Here is a 16,414-nt window from a genome sequence, read left to right as displayed (position 1 = left end):
CCGGCACCAAAACCAGGTTGTGTACTGGGAATAGACTCCTCATATACAAATACCAACATATTTTCTATTTAAAGGGGAAATTTGGGTGGTCTATGTCATAAAGCTGTGTGCATTTTGGTAAAATAACCAAAAGGCTTTAGGTTACATCATAGCTATGTTTAGTCAGTTGCAGGTGTTAAAGGTGCAGTCTGTAATTTTTGGAAGCATATCTTGACAAAAATGCAAAATAATATACAAAACTATATTATCGGGGTGTATAAAGACCTTTTTATATTGAACTATTATGTTTTTATTACCTTAGAATGAGACGTTTTTATCTACATACACCAAGGGTCTCCTTACGTGGAAGTCGTCATTTTGTGCCACCATGTTTCTACAGAAGCCCTTAACGGACCAACTTTTTTTACTAAGTTGTCTCAGACCATAACATGTTTTCCAGTGGCGGCTACCGTAGCTTCTCTATGCGTTTTAAAGGAACAGTATGTAGGATTGTGGCCAAAACTGGTATTGCAATCACACAACTTGTGGCTTAAACTGGTACTGCAATCACACAACTGGTGGTCAATACACAAAATGACAACATAAACATCAGTTGAGGGCTGCAACTCCACTTTTTAAATGACAATATCCTGGCCAGACCACTTTTGTGAGTGATATAAGTATTTGAAATGAAAATGATTTCTTAATGTCTAGTGACATATCACGGCCATTTTATGATTAATTGATATAAATCTGTATCATACTGTTCCTTTAAAAGCGAGGGGTGAGCAGTGGACTGAGCCGTTGGTTGCAATTCGCAACCACACCCCTAGATGCTGCTAAAATTTACACACTGCACCAATATTAGGAGGTTTAAAGTGTAAAGTGTTTTAGTTTAACTGATAAAATTCAGTGGCGGCTCATGACTGCTCTTCCGAGGGGCGCAAATTTAAAATATGTGTTCTTAGTGTCATGTGTGTTGCTCATGTTTTCAAAATATGTGTTTGTTGCGTCATGTTAACCATGTGCATCATGCTGCACATGCGTCAAAACTGTCCATGACAAAATAGACGCTCACGTTCACAAAACACACGCTAGACACTCACTTAACAGTAAACTCTGATTCTAGACACTCACTTAACAGTAAACTCTGATTACGTATGAGATTAAGCGAGTATCTGGCAAACGCGAACGTTTCTTTTATCATAAACCCTTTAGAGGCGTCTGCAGAAGGCACTTATTTTGACAAAACAAGTTATGCACATAGATTTCCTTGACACGCCAAACACATATTTTGAAATGACGAACAACACACAACGGGCTACATACATGTTTGTGACGAACTTCGCATCGTGCGCCCTCAAAAAAAGGCCGCCACTGATAAAAATACATTTCACTAGCATATAAAGCACACTAGCAAATAAATCGCCACTAAACTAACACACTAAAATAACAAAAACTACATAAATCAAATGTTGACTTCATGAAGATATTAAAGAGATCTTTATCAATGCATCCTAAATTGCATAACCCCTTTAAAACGCTAACCTCGGAAAAGGAAAGAAACCTCAGCCAAAAATATAAAGGGTCAAAAACATTTCAAAAAAGACCTCACAAAAACAATTCATTATTCATTATTTTCGAATATGTGCAATAGATATGCAAATGTGTTAGTCATAAAAATGACTTTAGCAAGTCTTGAAATTTTCCCATATATAATTTATTTAGTAATTGTTTGTTTTTTTTGTTTTTCTTCTATTATCTATGTATTCCATATTAAATAGTATAGAGTACTTTTGTAATATTTTCTTAGTTCTTTTATTCTTTTTTTATATGCAAAGTTGGGCAATCTCTCAAAGGTCCTTGGTTTTCTGTTTGGCGGGGATGTAGGGCAATACAGTCTGAGTGCTTTTATCCGATACTGTTTGCGTGCTGCTGTTTCGCAGCAGTTTTTTCCGGCAACCTGGATTAAGAAGACCTTTCCTGGGTAGTGTGTGAGACCCCACAACTGCCACCTTTACAGGTGAGGGGCCAGCGGATGCCGTTTCCCGACAGTTATAAAGGCCAGGCGGGTGATCAGAGGAGGACAAAGGGGGCGTGGGTGAACAAGCCAAAGGGCTTGGTTCACTGTCCGTGTCCGGGATCCCGCAGTCCCCTTTATCTATTTCCTCTCTGACGTCATCTACCTCATCTTCATCATCGTCACAGCACAAAGCATGGTAGAGGATTTTGTCACTGAAACGGACCCTTTCTCTCGTCCCCGAGGTTCGGGAGGTTTTTTGACTGTACGTTGAACTGGATGCTTCTTCGCTGGAGGAGTCCGGGGTGATGATTAAAGGTCCATTAGGGATGGGAAGACCCCCGTTCATTTGCGAGTAGACGCTGGCGGTGGCATGCGTAGGCATGGCTGACGACGACTTCTCTAGCCCCTCGTCCACCTCATCCCTGTGTGCTTTCCGATTTGAAGAGTTAGAGACCTCCAAAAAGTTGCAGAAGTCCCAGCCGTCAGAGAGCATGTCCTGGCTGAGGAAGTCCAACCTGAAGGCCTCACCCAGACCTCGCTCGCTACTAGAAGTGCTGCTCGCTGTCGCAACCGTCCAATCGTCTGGATCCAGATCGAAGTCAAGATCCGATGTGAGTTTGTCAATCTGACCCACCACCTGAGAAAAAAAGAGAAAGAGGGAGAGGGTGAGAAAATGATGGAATAGTTTCCTTGATCATCAAATATGCATTAGCGAAACCTTTAAGGTCAGTCCAATTTTACTTCTGCCAACTCGAGAGATTTAGTGAAAACTATGTAAATATATTTTTCAAGCAAAGGACGGAAATGATCCCAGGATCATAATTCAATTATCTTTTTCACAAATTGTTTGAACTAACATGGAATTGAGTTCAGCACATTACACAAAGGCTGCTGGTATTCAAATACACTGTCCCTGAAAAGTATTTGGACACTTAAGCCACACTTAGAAAACTGCATTAGAACAAAATATCAAACTGCTGTTTGTAAAAAAATGCAAGGAATGTTTTTGAAAATTAATTATTTAATTTCCTTTAGTCAGCTTTGTAATCATTTTAACCGTATGGTACAAAAAAAGATGTATTTGGCAGATATTTTTATCCAAAGTGAATAATAGTGCATTACAAGGTCTATGTATTTTTACCAGTATGTGTGTTCGAACCCATGACCATTTGCGCTGCTATACAGGAGCCCAGCTGTAGTGGATACATGAAGCCAAGTAGTCACATTTCACATCAGGTGTCTTATAGTTCATCACCTTAACTTCATTATATAATTCAACTATGTACTAAAGAGTTTGTTGTAGTGTTTAGCTAGAAGGGCCATTTTTGTTCCCAAAGAAACTTCCAGTCAAAGGTTCTTACGGCAAAGAGGTTTTTTTTTAACATAAAGGTTTTGTGGATGTTAAAGGTCACATTCTTTCTGATCCCATTTTTAAACCCTAGTTAGTGTGTAATGTTTCTATAATAGCATAAATAATACCTGTAAAATGAGAAAGCTCAAAGTTCACTGTCAGGTGATATATTTTCTTTAAAAGAATTCCTCCTTTAAAGCAGTAAACCCACAGGAATACATCAGTCACCAGCTAAGCTAACGGCAGCTAAGCTGCTATCGAATCACAGCACAATAAACAAACTACACAATCAGAACTCGATACGCATTTCTCAAGGAGGGACTTCATAGAACAAGGAAGACATCAGCCCGTTTTGAGGACAATGAAAACAGCGCTATACAGATAAGTTAATTGTGTTGAAAAATAACACAATTTTTTACATGTGAAACATGAACACATGTTAAGTTGTGCACTTTAATTAGTCGAGGTAAGATGAGGTAAAACAGTGCCGTTTTCTTTTAAATGGCACCTGTTATGCAAAATCCACTTTTACAAGCTTTTTGGACATAAATGTGTGTTGGCAGTGTGTAAACACAAAAACCCTACAATAAAAACCCCACTCCTTTAATCCACATTAAACAAAAGCGGCTTTATTGGACATGTTATTTTAATTCTCTTGTTAATGTGATGTCACACCGATAAAGCACTGCCAATAGCCACTGACTGGCAGTCCTCCATTACTATATTTTCTGCCCTCAGTGAGAGTACACTGTTTGGCATATTTCAACAGTGAAATACTATTACTGTATCTCAGACTGTATGCAGGAATCAGATCTATTTGTCTTTCACTGTCTCTGTTGGTAAGGGAGTGAGGAGCAGTAGCTCATTTGCATTTAAAGGTACATTCACGAAACAGCACATATTTGCTCCCACTAAAATAGAATTTTTGACATGTTATAACAAACACTTTAAAAAAAAGTGGTTCTTTGCTCGTAATCATAGAAGAACCGTTTTTGGTGCCATATAGCACCGGTGAAGCACCAGTGAAGCACCTGTGTAGAACCATATAGTGCTATGTAGAACCATATGTGTGCTATATGGCCCCTATATGGTTCTACACAGGTGCTATACAGGCACCAAAAACGGTTCTTCTATGATTACGAGCAAAGAACCACTTTTGTTGCTATATAGCACCGTTTGTTTTTAGATGACCTGTGTGGTATTTTAATCTATAACTTCACATATACATTCTAGGCACACCTGAGACTTATATTACATCTTGTAAAATCAGCATAATAGGTCCCTTAAGTTAAGTTCCTTATGGAACCATACATCCTGACAAAGAACCATATTTTTAAAGTGTGAAAGCCAACCAGAAAATCTTCAAATGTGTTTCATTTAAATGCCACTTGGTTTCATACTTTTTTACAGTGCAAAGCCAATCATACCTTTAAAACTGTAGTTAACCATTTTCTCATGTTCTAGGTGTTTTTTTCATTGACTTTGTGGCATAAACACAGACGGATAAGATGGATATGCCCTGCTGGCATGAGGGATTAAAAATCTAATTCATTTATCCAGCACAATGACTCCAAAGGAGCAATTAGGAGCTCTAAATCCCTGATTACACCGCAGTGAAAGCCAGAGGAGGGCACGCGTTTCGTGATCCGCTCGTTGATTTACCAGATGAGTTGCCTGAGACACTTTTTCTTATCTCTATCTGTAATCACTCACCGAGCAGTTGATACTATATTTAAACGTGCCGCAAAAAAAGCCGTTGTCGAGTTTAATGTTTAACAGAATATGACTTAATTTAATTGCCTCGCTTATTTTATTTACTTATTTTTTAACGGTGGGAGCTTGTATGTCAGGAAGAATTTATTAGATGTAACAGGCCTTGCTTTCCGTTGTTTTGCCACTGATCCACAAAGTGGGTGGTAAAACATCTTCGAATGGCAGAAGTGCTATAGGTCCAGGTCAATTACTAGAAAATGAGTGAGAAATAAGGTAGCTTCTGTTCTTAGAAAATATGTATGGATGAAACATTTCATAGACATGTATTTTACGTGAGACAAACACGTTTAACCTCCTAAGAACCGAGTTTTGGTTTGTCTTTTTTTCAGATTTCTTCCAGATATTTTGGGGTTAGGAAGAACCAATGAATATAATAAACAAATATTTTTCTTTAAACATGAAGTTTAATTGTCCACATTTGTGTACAACACGTTCCAGTTACACATTATTAAGTATTATGGTGCAAACAACAAAAACTTTGATCTCCACGTATGTGGACACACCAGGCTAGGAGGTTAAGTCTGAAATCAGTTGAATCAGGTCTAAAATTACTGTTTGTCAAAAGGTGAAAAAAATTATTAAGGGGTTATTTCTTATTCCTTTTTTATCCTCATTATTATATTTTTTCTCCAAAAGCCACATTTGACATTTGGAATGTAACTGCCTGTTTCTTTTTTCAGATTTAAGTTTACTTTAGCATTAATTCTTCTTGTGTGTATTATGCTTTTTAATGTTCAAAGATCAATGAAAATGCATTTCCTCAAAACCCTTCATCAGCACTGCTGTCAGTAGTTGTCCAATCACAGTCATCAAAATTGTAGGACTTCCTGACCCCCGTGGCTCTTCAATTTTTCTAGCCTTCATGACCCTCTAACAAGGCATTTTTATTTTTTAAGCACACATTATTCATTCTCAGTCCATTTGTATTCTATTCAACAGCCGAGTATAAACACTGTTTTATTCTACTCGCCTGGTTTCTGGTAAGTAATAATTGTGTCGTCGCCTGGGCGGGAGCAGTTTAAGGGCAGTGTGTACTTTCTGAGTGGGTAACTTAAAGTCTGTGCTATGCCAGCTCTGAATGAAGGATAGGAAAGCTTAATAACACACGCTGAGGTGCTGAGGATGTGAGATGAATTGCTGGCCCAAGGGCGGATGAGATAGCTTTGTTTACGAGATTACTCGTCCTGCAAAAGCAGGATTTAATTCAATCAATGTTTTCCAGAGAGTCTGGCTCTGTTAGACACATTTCACAGACCCCTGTCATCCAAGAGAGAATCCAAATTTAATCAATAGTAGGCCCGTTATGACTCATGCCATTTTTAATATTAATTGAAACTGTACGAGATCCTGGAAAGAACAAGTGCTCTCAGTAGAGGATATTTTTAATGGCAGCTGCTTTCACTTACAGCGTCTAATGTTTGGGCCACAATAGAATTGATAAAGTAAATAGACCAGGAAGTCAGTGATTTACTTATAATCATCTATTCACTTTAAGCTGTGTATTGCAGATAATAGCACTCATTATTTTATTTCTCATTTGACCCAGAATAAAAAGAAGTACACTTTCATTATGTACTTAAAGTGCTCAATTTTCGCACACTAATTGTACTAAAAATTCTTTGTTGGTACTTCTTAAGATAATCTTTTTTGAGACACCATGAACTTGAACTAAAATATACTTTAACATATTATCTCTGGATTAAAAAATATATTTAGTTATCCCTTGTAGTAAACTTGAACCCATCTTTTTATACAAATATAAGGAGGATATAGGTTCAATACTACAAGTGGTACCTAAATAAATTTTTTAAATATAGCATATTTTAGTTCATATTCATGTTGTCTTAAAATAGCACGGACAAGTCCATTTAGATATATTATAGTATATTAAGTACAAAGTCAGTGCACAAGAATAGAGCACTTAAATGGAGGTTTACTTCTTTTTCACATGGGGAAGATTTTATTCGTTAAAAAGCACACTAAAAGCATATTTAAAAATGCACACATAAAATAAAAGATCCAGTTGCATTTTACAGCTGGGGTCATGACCAGGACCAGACGGAATCTGCAGATTTTCTTGCTTTTTCTGCGGAATTGTTTTGGAAAAATCTGCGGAATTCTGCAGAATGATTTTAAATGTTTTTTTTATATTAAGAGAATTGAAGCTGTAAATATTACAAAATTGCATCTAAAATAATTACTTTTTAAAGGCTCATGCATTTTACAGCTGGGGTGTTATGACCAGGGCTGGGTTTCCCAATAACGATTGAACTTAGCACTTAAGAGCACTTTCTACGAGCTACTTAATGAACATTCGTTGTTCATTTACGTGCGTTTCCCAAAGATGCACGTGAAACGATCGCTCGCAGCTGGGTTTTAAGTGCTACTTACGAGTCGCTATCCGTTTGTCAAGTGCTGAAATGTCACGAATAGAATGACTCAAATTTGTAGCAGAAGCTTGTTTAGGCTAATGATCTTCAGCCGATGTGCACTAATATTTTTTATATTATTATTCATAATTCTTCAATGACTTTTTAAATGTTTTAAAATTGTTCATAATGAAATATTATTTTACGTATTTAGTTAGGACTCGTCCCACTGCAAAATGCCTTCTGCATTTTATATTATAGTTTAGATTATTATTATTATTTGTTGTTTTTTATTGTCTATGTTTATTTATTATTATGGATTATTGCATTGTACCATAAATATTTATTTGGTTTCTTTAATCAGATGCCATACCCTTCAAAACATTCTTTTTACTGTAGCCTAGATGAATTATAGCAGCACTTGCAGTTTGTGACGGAACATTCGCGACGAGCACGTCAGCATTATATGCTTAAATGCAACTACAATGAGGCTCAGTGGAGCGCTGTCGACTGACGCAGCAGTGTTTGAGCAGAAACTGTCATGTGAGACAAAGGTAACGTTATTGATAAACGCAAACATCTATTTGTGGTGGCCAATTTTAATTTTGTGGCGGACTGAGAAATAATAAAGTATGGGAATGTACAACAACGCTCTCACTTCTATGATGTCACAGCAGTAGGAAGCGCAAATATAACGACACGCCTATAATTCCTCCCACTGCGAAGTGTTACTAAACTCAATGGAAAAGCTAACCACACCAAAGTGAGATAAGCTGACCCGACCCAAACTAAACTAAACCGTGGGGTACTATGCAATGGAAAAGCGCCAATAGACGACAGAATCAAGTGAGATCACAAACGTGCGGGATAGGCTATGTATGTATGCTTGTTGTCAATGACGGTTACTGGTCACAAACACAATCAAGTGTGGGATATGTGTGCATGTCAATGAGTTTTCAGCTGAAATCTATGGGCGCAGATTCCGTTTGGGCCTGGTCATGACCAAATACTACTTACTTTATATCCGTTACCTCTATATTACTGGACACTAAGCTTGCTAATGGCAAAATAATAATGGCTATCTATTAATATCTTATTACAAAACATCAGTGATTTGAAACATTTGCTTTTGCAAGTGTCAGTATAAGTCCAGAACAATTGCAATAATGTGTCAGCATACTATATAAGGAGCTCAGGTGCTAAGGCTGCTAAACGCCACCTTATTCAAAAATGAGATAATGATATTAACCAAATGCTCTCGGCACAAATTATATGTTAATCCAATTTTTTCTCTTAAAATCCGCTTATTACCAGCCTCAGGTCATTGATTGATTCGTTAAAAGCCACAGGTTAAAGTCCTAAAAGTGCAGTGAAGTAAAGACGAATATGAAATGACCATGGATCACATTTAAACTTGCTTGTTAATATTTGGACCTGAAAGATACAACCCGAATGTGGAAGCCACATACACATAACATCTCCCCAGTTGTGTTCAGTTTTTATATTTTTACATTTTGAATTCTCATTTTCATTATTTGAAAAGTTTCTAGTTGCATCTTCAGTGATTTTGGAACTGTTGATTGCTACTTTTCCAAAGAAGTGGAGTTTATTTTTAGAAGGGGAGGTTTTTGCTAAAAAGCTTGCACGCACTTAGAGGGTTTTGCAGCGAAAGACTGTCAGATTTGTTAAGTGACATTTGCGAAATTAAAGGTCACCTTCTTTCTGATACCATTTTCTAAACCCTAGTTAGTGTGTAATGTTTCTATAATAGCATAAATAATACCTGTAAAATGATGAAGCTCACTGTCAGGCGAAATATTTTTTTTAACAGAATTCCCCTTTCAAAGCCTACAGCGAACGGCCGGTTTGGACTACAGCCCTCTACTTCCTGTTTAATGACGTCACTAGAACAGTTTTTTTGACTAAACTCCGCCCACAGGAATACGTCAGTCACCAGCTAAGCAAACGGCAAGCTATGCTGCTATTGAATCACAACACACTAAACTACACAATCAGATCTCGCTATGTATTTCTAAAGGAGGGACTTCATAGAACAAGGACGACATCAGCCCGTTCTGATTACTTATCGGTATACAGATAAGTAAATTGTGTGAAAAATACCACGTTTTTTACACGTAAAAACATGAACACATGTTATATTGCGCACTGTATACACAATCAAAGCTTCAAAACCATGAAAAGAACGGGACCTTTAAAGCATACCAGTTAATTTCCAATAAAGTGTAATGACTAACCCTAAACATAAATGCCTGATAAAAAAAATGCTTATTTCCAAGGAAGCATGTTAGACGGACATAGAACTAACCTCACAACACTCATAAAAGGTTCTTTGCCTTGACATTTACCATCCACAGAAATGTCTTTGTGGAGACCAAGGTTCTACAGACTAAAAAGACAAGAAAAAAAGTTATGAGAACTTTGACCGAAAGGGTGATCATAAATGGTTTTGTGTTATTGCTGTGCCCTTTATTGCACCTTTATTTTTAAGAGTGTAAACAAAAACTTTCTGTGCACTTCTAGCTTTGAAACAATTATGCACTTTGCCATTAACATGATCCCCTTTAAAGTAAAACACAATCTCCTAATACACAACAGGAAGGACCTAATTTGGCTGATAATGTCCATTGCCATAATTATCCAAGCAGCCGTCTCCATCCCCACCGCGCATTCCAACTCCAGCGATCGGAACAGGCATTCCTCAGGGTAAAGAAAATTATTCAAATGAGCTCGCCTTACACTACCTCCACTACACCTCCTCAAGCAATTTCACTAGATAGCAGTGCTACCTCAAAAGAGCCCACAGAACCTTCAGGTCACAGATGGGCCCGACACAGCTAAGATGAACAGTAATCCCCTGCACCTTTTCTTCAAGATGCCGCAAGACCGAGTGGGTTATGGAGTAAATTATTGGGTAAACAGATTGCCTAAGTGTAAAGCATGAATGAACACATCGGGAAAGAGTCATTAGCGTTGGAACACATTGCGTTTTAACTGGAAGGGACACAATGAGAACCTGCACTAGTAATTACAGTCTATAGAGTAAAAATCACATCCTTTTGTCAGCTTTGGCCCTCATAATGGCAGAGATTGCAGCTGGATTATTCAACTCAGAAACGATTCCTCTTCCCACTCCGGTGCTTTCAGTCAACGCTCGTCTCACTGAGGCTAAATTATACCCCGCCAGGAATTCGAGGAAAACAGCACATTGTGGCCAACACGTGAAGGTTGCAAAAGACATAAAGACCTACAATGTAGAAGAATTACATCTGGTGGCACATGACACCAAACTGGCCTTTAAAATGTACTTATTTGACAACGTGTGTGAAAAAAATAAAAAGAAATGTGCATAATGTGCAGTGGTCTGGAAATGGCTTAGTATAACATCATCTCTATGTGTATGCCTAGTGCACGGAAGCACCAAATGTGAGTCAAAATTGGCTCAGGCGAATAAATAAAACCGAGTTTCTGGCTAGTTGCCTGGTAACCTCAGTGGAAAATTTACCATCAGAACTTTATCTAGAATGTCACGGAAATAAAAATATGAGGAACAAAATCACAATATGTCTTGACATTTTTGTGACAGGTGCAGTTTCACAGAGATATGGAGACCAGCTGATCTTGAGTGACACAATTACCCGCAGCCTTTGGCACAGATATATGTGGAAACAATCATTTTATTGTCGTAAAAGTGCAAAGTATATGATTTAATAAAAATAATTCAAAATGTCAGTGTAGTTACAATCTTACACTCTAAAAACGACACAACGATTAATTTGTCTCTTTTTGAAAATAACCCAGCATTTTTAGATGGTCCCTGTGGGTGGTCCAAGTTTGAATACTGCTCAAGGGTGCGTTTCCCAAAAGCATTGTTAGCCAACTATGGTCGCAAGTTACATCGTTTCAGGATTCAAGTGTTTCCTAAAAATCATAGTTCCAGCAGACATTCGCAGAATGCGTCGCAAACTTGTTTGGTTGTAACTACAGCTTTTGAGCTGTGGTTATAAGCATAGTTCCTTGTTAATATGACATGTAGACTGGCATTGATCATGCTTTTGAACAAAATAAGCAAGCAACATGCAGTGCATGCTATATCCATCATTTTAAATAAACAGTATACAAAGTCCAATTTATGTCTTTTAGTTTGTAAACAGAATTAAAGAGCTGTTTCTGAAAAGTGCCCATGCGTGTAGGTACGGGCTTTAAGACCCTGGGGAATGCCTAGGAGAAGTGACGTGATGCGGCTTTCACATAGGACGGATTGTGCGCTGCGCTCGCCACTGGGTTCAGCGCAGCCAAGCGATTTGTGCTCTGCTGGCCAGACCAAAGTAGGCGGGGTTTTCAATAAATTACTAGAGTGTTTACATTTGGGTTAAATAGTGGATGAGGAATACAGAGACTGATGTTACCCGTCTCAATTTCACGTAACTTTAAGCTGCCTACCTACAACGAGCTCCTTGACTTAAAACACACCTGACATGCCAACTTGAATTTCTACGTGTTTCCATGACACGGCTTCCCTTCCGATGTCTCTGTAGGAGCTCAGGGAATTCCGAGTATAAGCTTTTGTGAATGAGATTGTGATGTATTTTGAACTGTGACCGCTCGCGCTTCTCGATGCAACAACAAACCACTCTCGTGCGGCACAAGCCATTGAAATTAATGGGTTTCATAGTGCAGCGCACACCGCGTCCTATGTGAAAGTCGCTTGAGAAGGAACTTGCGCATTAATGAAATATCTTGAAATAAAACAACAGAGGACTAAATGACAATAACAAAATAACAAAACAAAGTCTCCCGATGCAATTTGTGTTATTTACAGCAATAATCTGACATTAAATCGATTTAACAGATTAATTAGTACTCCACCGCGCCTGTGACATCATTCAAACTATGAATGTGCCACGAAGTTACTATGTCCTGACAAGATAGTTTCTCCACACTGTAAGAAATACTTTGCTGCCTTAAATTTTTTTGTTAAATCAACTCAGATTTACAAGTCATGTCAACAGAGATGAGTTGTCACAACTTATAAAATATAGTTAAGAAAAGTCTTACTTTTTTTTACTTAATTTTATAAGTTATAACAACTCACCTGTACTTATAACAAATCATCTCTAGTCAAGATAAATAATAGTAAGTTGAAATGACTTGTACATTTTGTAAAAATTGTAAAAATTGTAAAAATTTTAAGGCAGAAAAGTATTTTTTTACAGTTTTTACATCGTACTATTGTGGTTTAGCAGCGAGTTACGTTGTTGTTCGGGAAACGCACCACTTTATTTACCCCACCTTTCCTATAACTTCAACAATTTATTAATAAAAATGTAAAAATATGATTAAGAGTCATTATCCAATAGAATATTTTATGGGCCAATTATCATTACTATTAATAATATTTTCTGTGGTTATTATAATAGTGATTAAAATTATGTTTAAGAAACATCTACCTTGTCACGACTGTTTTCCGAAAGCATAGTAACTTTGTCGCACATTCATTGTTTGAACCATGTTGGTTTAACAACATATTTGATGATGTCACGTGGGAGGTGAAGTACTAATTAATCTGTGCAAATCGATTTAATGTCAGATTATTGCTGTAAATAACATATATTGCATCGGAAGATAGTTATCTGTTGCTTATTTAAGATATTTAATTCACGCGCAAGTTCCCTCTTACGTCACTCCTCCCAGGGATTCCCCAGGGTCTTAAAGCTCGTATTCTGCGCACATGCGCAGTTTCAAATGCACCGCTGTCATTCTGTTTACAAACCTAAAGACGTAAAATAAAATTGTAATATATTTAGAGTGATGGATATACATTGTATTACATGTTTTTTGCTTATTTTGTTCAAAAGCATGATCAACGTAAGTCTACATATGACAATAACAAGAAACGATGCTTCTAACGACAAGTGAAGAGCTGTCGTTCAAACCACACAAGCGATGCAACTTGCGAATGTTTATTTGAACTATGGTTTCGGGAAACAACAAAATCGTTGAACTTTGTCTGTAACGACGAAAATTACGACAGTAGTTGGCTAATGATGCTTTCGGGAAACGCACCCCAGAACATTATTTCCATTTTAGCATTCAGTTCCCCGTTCTAGCAGGACTGGACTTTTTTTAGAGGTGATTACAGACATTTCATGTTTTACTATCAGCTTTACTGCTCCTCCCCCCTGAAATGCCTTCCAGTTCACTTACAAAAAAGCTGTGAGGTAGCAAGCAAATTGCCACAAGAGCCATATCGCAAGCAGATCTGAATTTGCAGTGATTTGTGTCAGGTAATTGCAGGTGGGGTTCTCTGCTATATTTAAGGAAGTGCAGGTCGAGGATGGCCTGAGAGAGAATGACAGCTGACTCTTGACCTAAGCCTCCTGTGAAATGTCATCTGTGCCGGTGATCCATGAAAAACACAAATCGTAAAGGAAGCATACGCTCATCTTGGTTTAGACATGTGTCTGAACTGAACACTGTCCCGTGTGGATACAATCCCATTAACAATTTTAATGATTGCTTGTTGGATTTTTCTAGCTAAAATTAATTAGTAACAATCTTATATAACCATACATAGCTTTGCTACTAGATTTTACTAGAAATGTAGGTATATATCAGTTAATAGTACAAAATTGCATACAGATATGCAGATATAATTTTCTTGTCTTTTGATATTAAATAACCAAAACTGTCTTTTGCAAGCAGTCTAAGCAAATATAAGATCAAACATCAATAAACTTTAAGTACATTTTTTTAAAATAAAGTTTGTCAAGCAAACTTCCCAGCGTTCCAAATGATCCAATATATAGTATCCAGCCTCTAGCATGAATTTCCCCTTAAATCTGATTGAAATGTGAACACTCTGGTAACAGGGAGCTATTAAAACCGCCTCTCTCTCTGTAGTTAGAGGCCGAATGTGATGATGAGCAACTGCAAACAATTACCGCAACAGCGTCACACGCTGATTTCAAAGTGAAACGTTGGTAAATATTGCCTTAATGTATTTTGCTCACGCAGAGTTTCGGCTTTTGGAGCACACCGGAATCTATTCATCGTCCTTTCCTCTTAGTTCTCTTTGGAGTGCATGCGGGATGTGTCATCCTGCTTGGTACTTTTTATTACATTCTGCCGGCGGATTCATCATCCTCCTTATCGTTATGAAATTTGCTCAAGAAAAAAATTAATTTCACAAGAAGCTGCAGATACCGAGTTTAGCTGATAGTGAGAATGAATATTCAAGGTAATGTCGTAGAATAAGAAAAGGGGTGTCAAAGACAGACAATAGTTCTGCAGGGCTTACTCTGAAGACATTGGTTTCACCGCTCGTCCACATCACAGCCAAAGTCTCTTTAGGGAAGTCTCTGCAATCAGCAGCCATGTTTGCATTGCCTGCCGGCAACTATTTCAGTCATCCAAGACCAAGTCCTATCTATCTTAATGGGAGAAGACCGAGATCTTTCGAATTGCTTGCTAAGGTCACAATTAAACAACAATTAAACCTGACACCAAATGTACCATAAATTAAATTTTTTAAGCTTAACACTAGAACCGCCAGGGGTTGTTTTATACCTTAAACCACCAGCAGGTAAAATGTACTTACACACATAACCAGTGCACGAATTGAGGGGAAACTGGGGGGACCAGATACATAAAAAGTAAAATTTATACTAAGGGGGTCACTCAGATATTTAGACAAATCCTATTATGATGCAGTAAACTTTGTGAATAAATTATTAACAGTAATAAATGTAAAGCCTATTTCTAGGCTATGTCGTGTCTCTTTAAAATGTGAACATGTGGCTAAACGCTACGCTACACATGTAAGTGCATGTTCATTTTGTGCTCCAGTGAACATAAATAAGAAAAAAACTGGCTAACTTTAACTTTTAAAATAGAGAATAATAATTTTTCACTCAGCGTGGGAAAGAGAAAGCTTTTTAATTACAATGTTTGAAGGATAATATTCTCTTTATGTCTTTGTACAGTATATACCAACTTAATGTCTGGGCTTTGGTGTTCCTTACCCACATAAATCGGACGCATTTAGGTTTACTTCTTCTTTTATCATTTCATTATTATTGTCAGTGGCATCACTAGATCGTTTTCTGCCCAGCCTCTATTAAAAAAAATCTGATTTATTCCATAATTTGTAGATGAATTTGTTGTCGCTTTTTAAGTCCAATTTGTAGTCCTTCTGTAAGGTCTACGCCGTAGCTACGCTGTAGGTTATCCGTAGCCTCTGCGTAGCCTGACGTGCACCTCGCCAAATTTTTAACAGCGCGTCAGTTCTATGCGGACTGCAAGCACTGTGATTGGTTCACTAGAACCCCTCCCGTCAGGTATAAAAAAACTGTGTCATAGGTATTTCTGTTTGCGACGGTGAAAACAAAGCTGGACCAAGTTGAGGAGTGATTTAACTCAAACTGCAACATTAGTTGCTGTTTATTTACTTCCATCACTGCTGGTCATCTCAAAAGATACACAACAAGTTGCTGTTTCTCCATCCTTTTAAATTTGCCAAGCTGCTTCTTCATTGACGGTTGCACTGCTATTGTGCTAACACGCGTGGATACTGCCTACCAGCGGTCTGCATGTGTGATTGCACGTTGACCCGGACGATGACGCAAAAGTATATGCCGTAAGACCTATGCACAACTATAATGAGCCCTTTAATCCTTATTAAATCTCATATGAAAACGGCAGCGGTGTACGGCCCCACCCCGTGCATTTTTCAAGTTCATTCCGATCCTGCAGCCACGGATGGCACAGAGCACAAGGTGTGTAGTAACTGATGACATCTGCATCTGTGTAATTATTTAATATAAAACAGTTTACACAATATGATGCAGGAGCAATATATTATTCATTTTATATTTTTTAAATTACATCCTTATGTGTCTA

The 16,414-nt window shown here is 37.7% G+C and overlaps 1 protein-coding gene across 2 annotated transcripts in view; it reads right to left on the bottom strand.

Annotated features, from left to right (window-relative positions):
- Positions 1-1,364: 1,364 nt before the first annotated feature.
- Positions 1,365-16,414, bottom strand: part of insyn1 (inhibitory synaptic factor 1) — a 90,899-nt gene continuing 75,849 nt past the window's right edge. For both annotated transcript variants that reach the window (XM_055174123.2, XM_055174124.2), the window contains exon 4: positions 1,365-2,639. In XM_055174123.2, coding sequence (XP_055030098.1) covers positions 1,833-2,639 — 807 coding nt within the window. In that variant the 3' untranslated portion in view covers positions 1,365-1,832. The remainder of the gene's footprint in view (positions 2,640-16,414) is intronic.

The sequence above is a fragment of the Misgurnus anguillicaudatus genome, chromosome 15, assembly GCF_027580225.2.
Source record: "Misgurnus anguillicaudatus chromosome 15, ASM2758022v2, whole genome shotgun sequence".
Lineage (NCBI taxonomy): Eukaryota > Metazoa > Chordata > Actinopteri > Cypriniformes > Cobitidae > Misgurnus > Misgurnus anguillicaudatus.
Note: the sequence above shows the minus strand (reverse complement) of the source record. Positions and strands in the feature narration are given on the sequence as shown.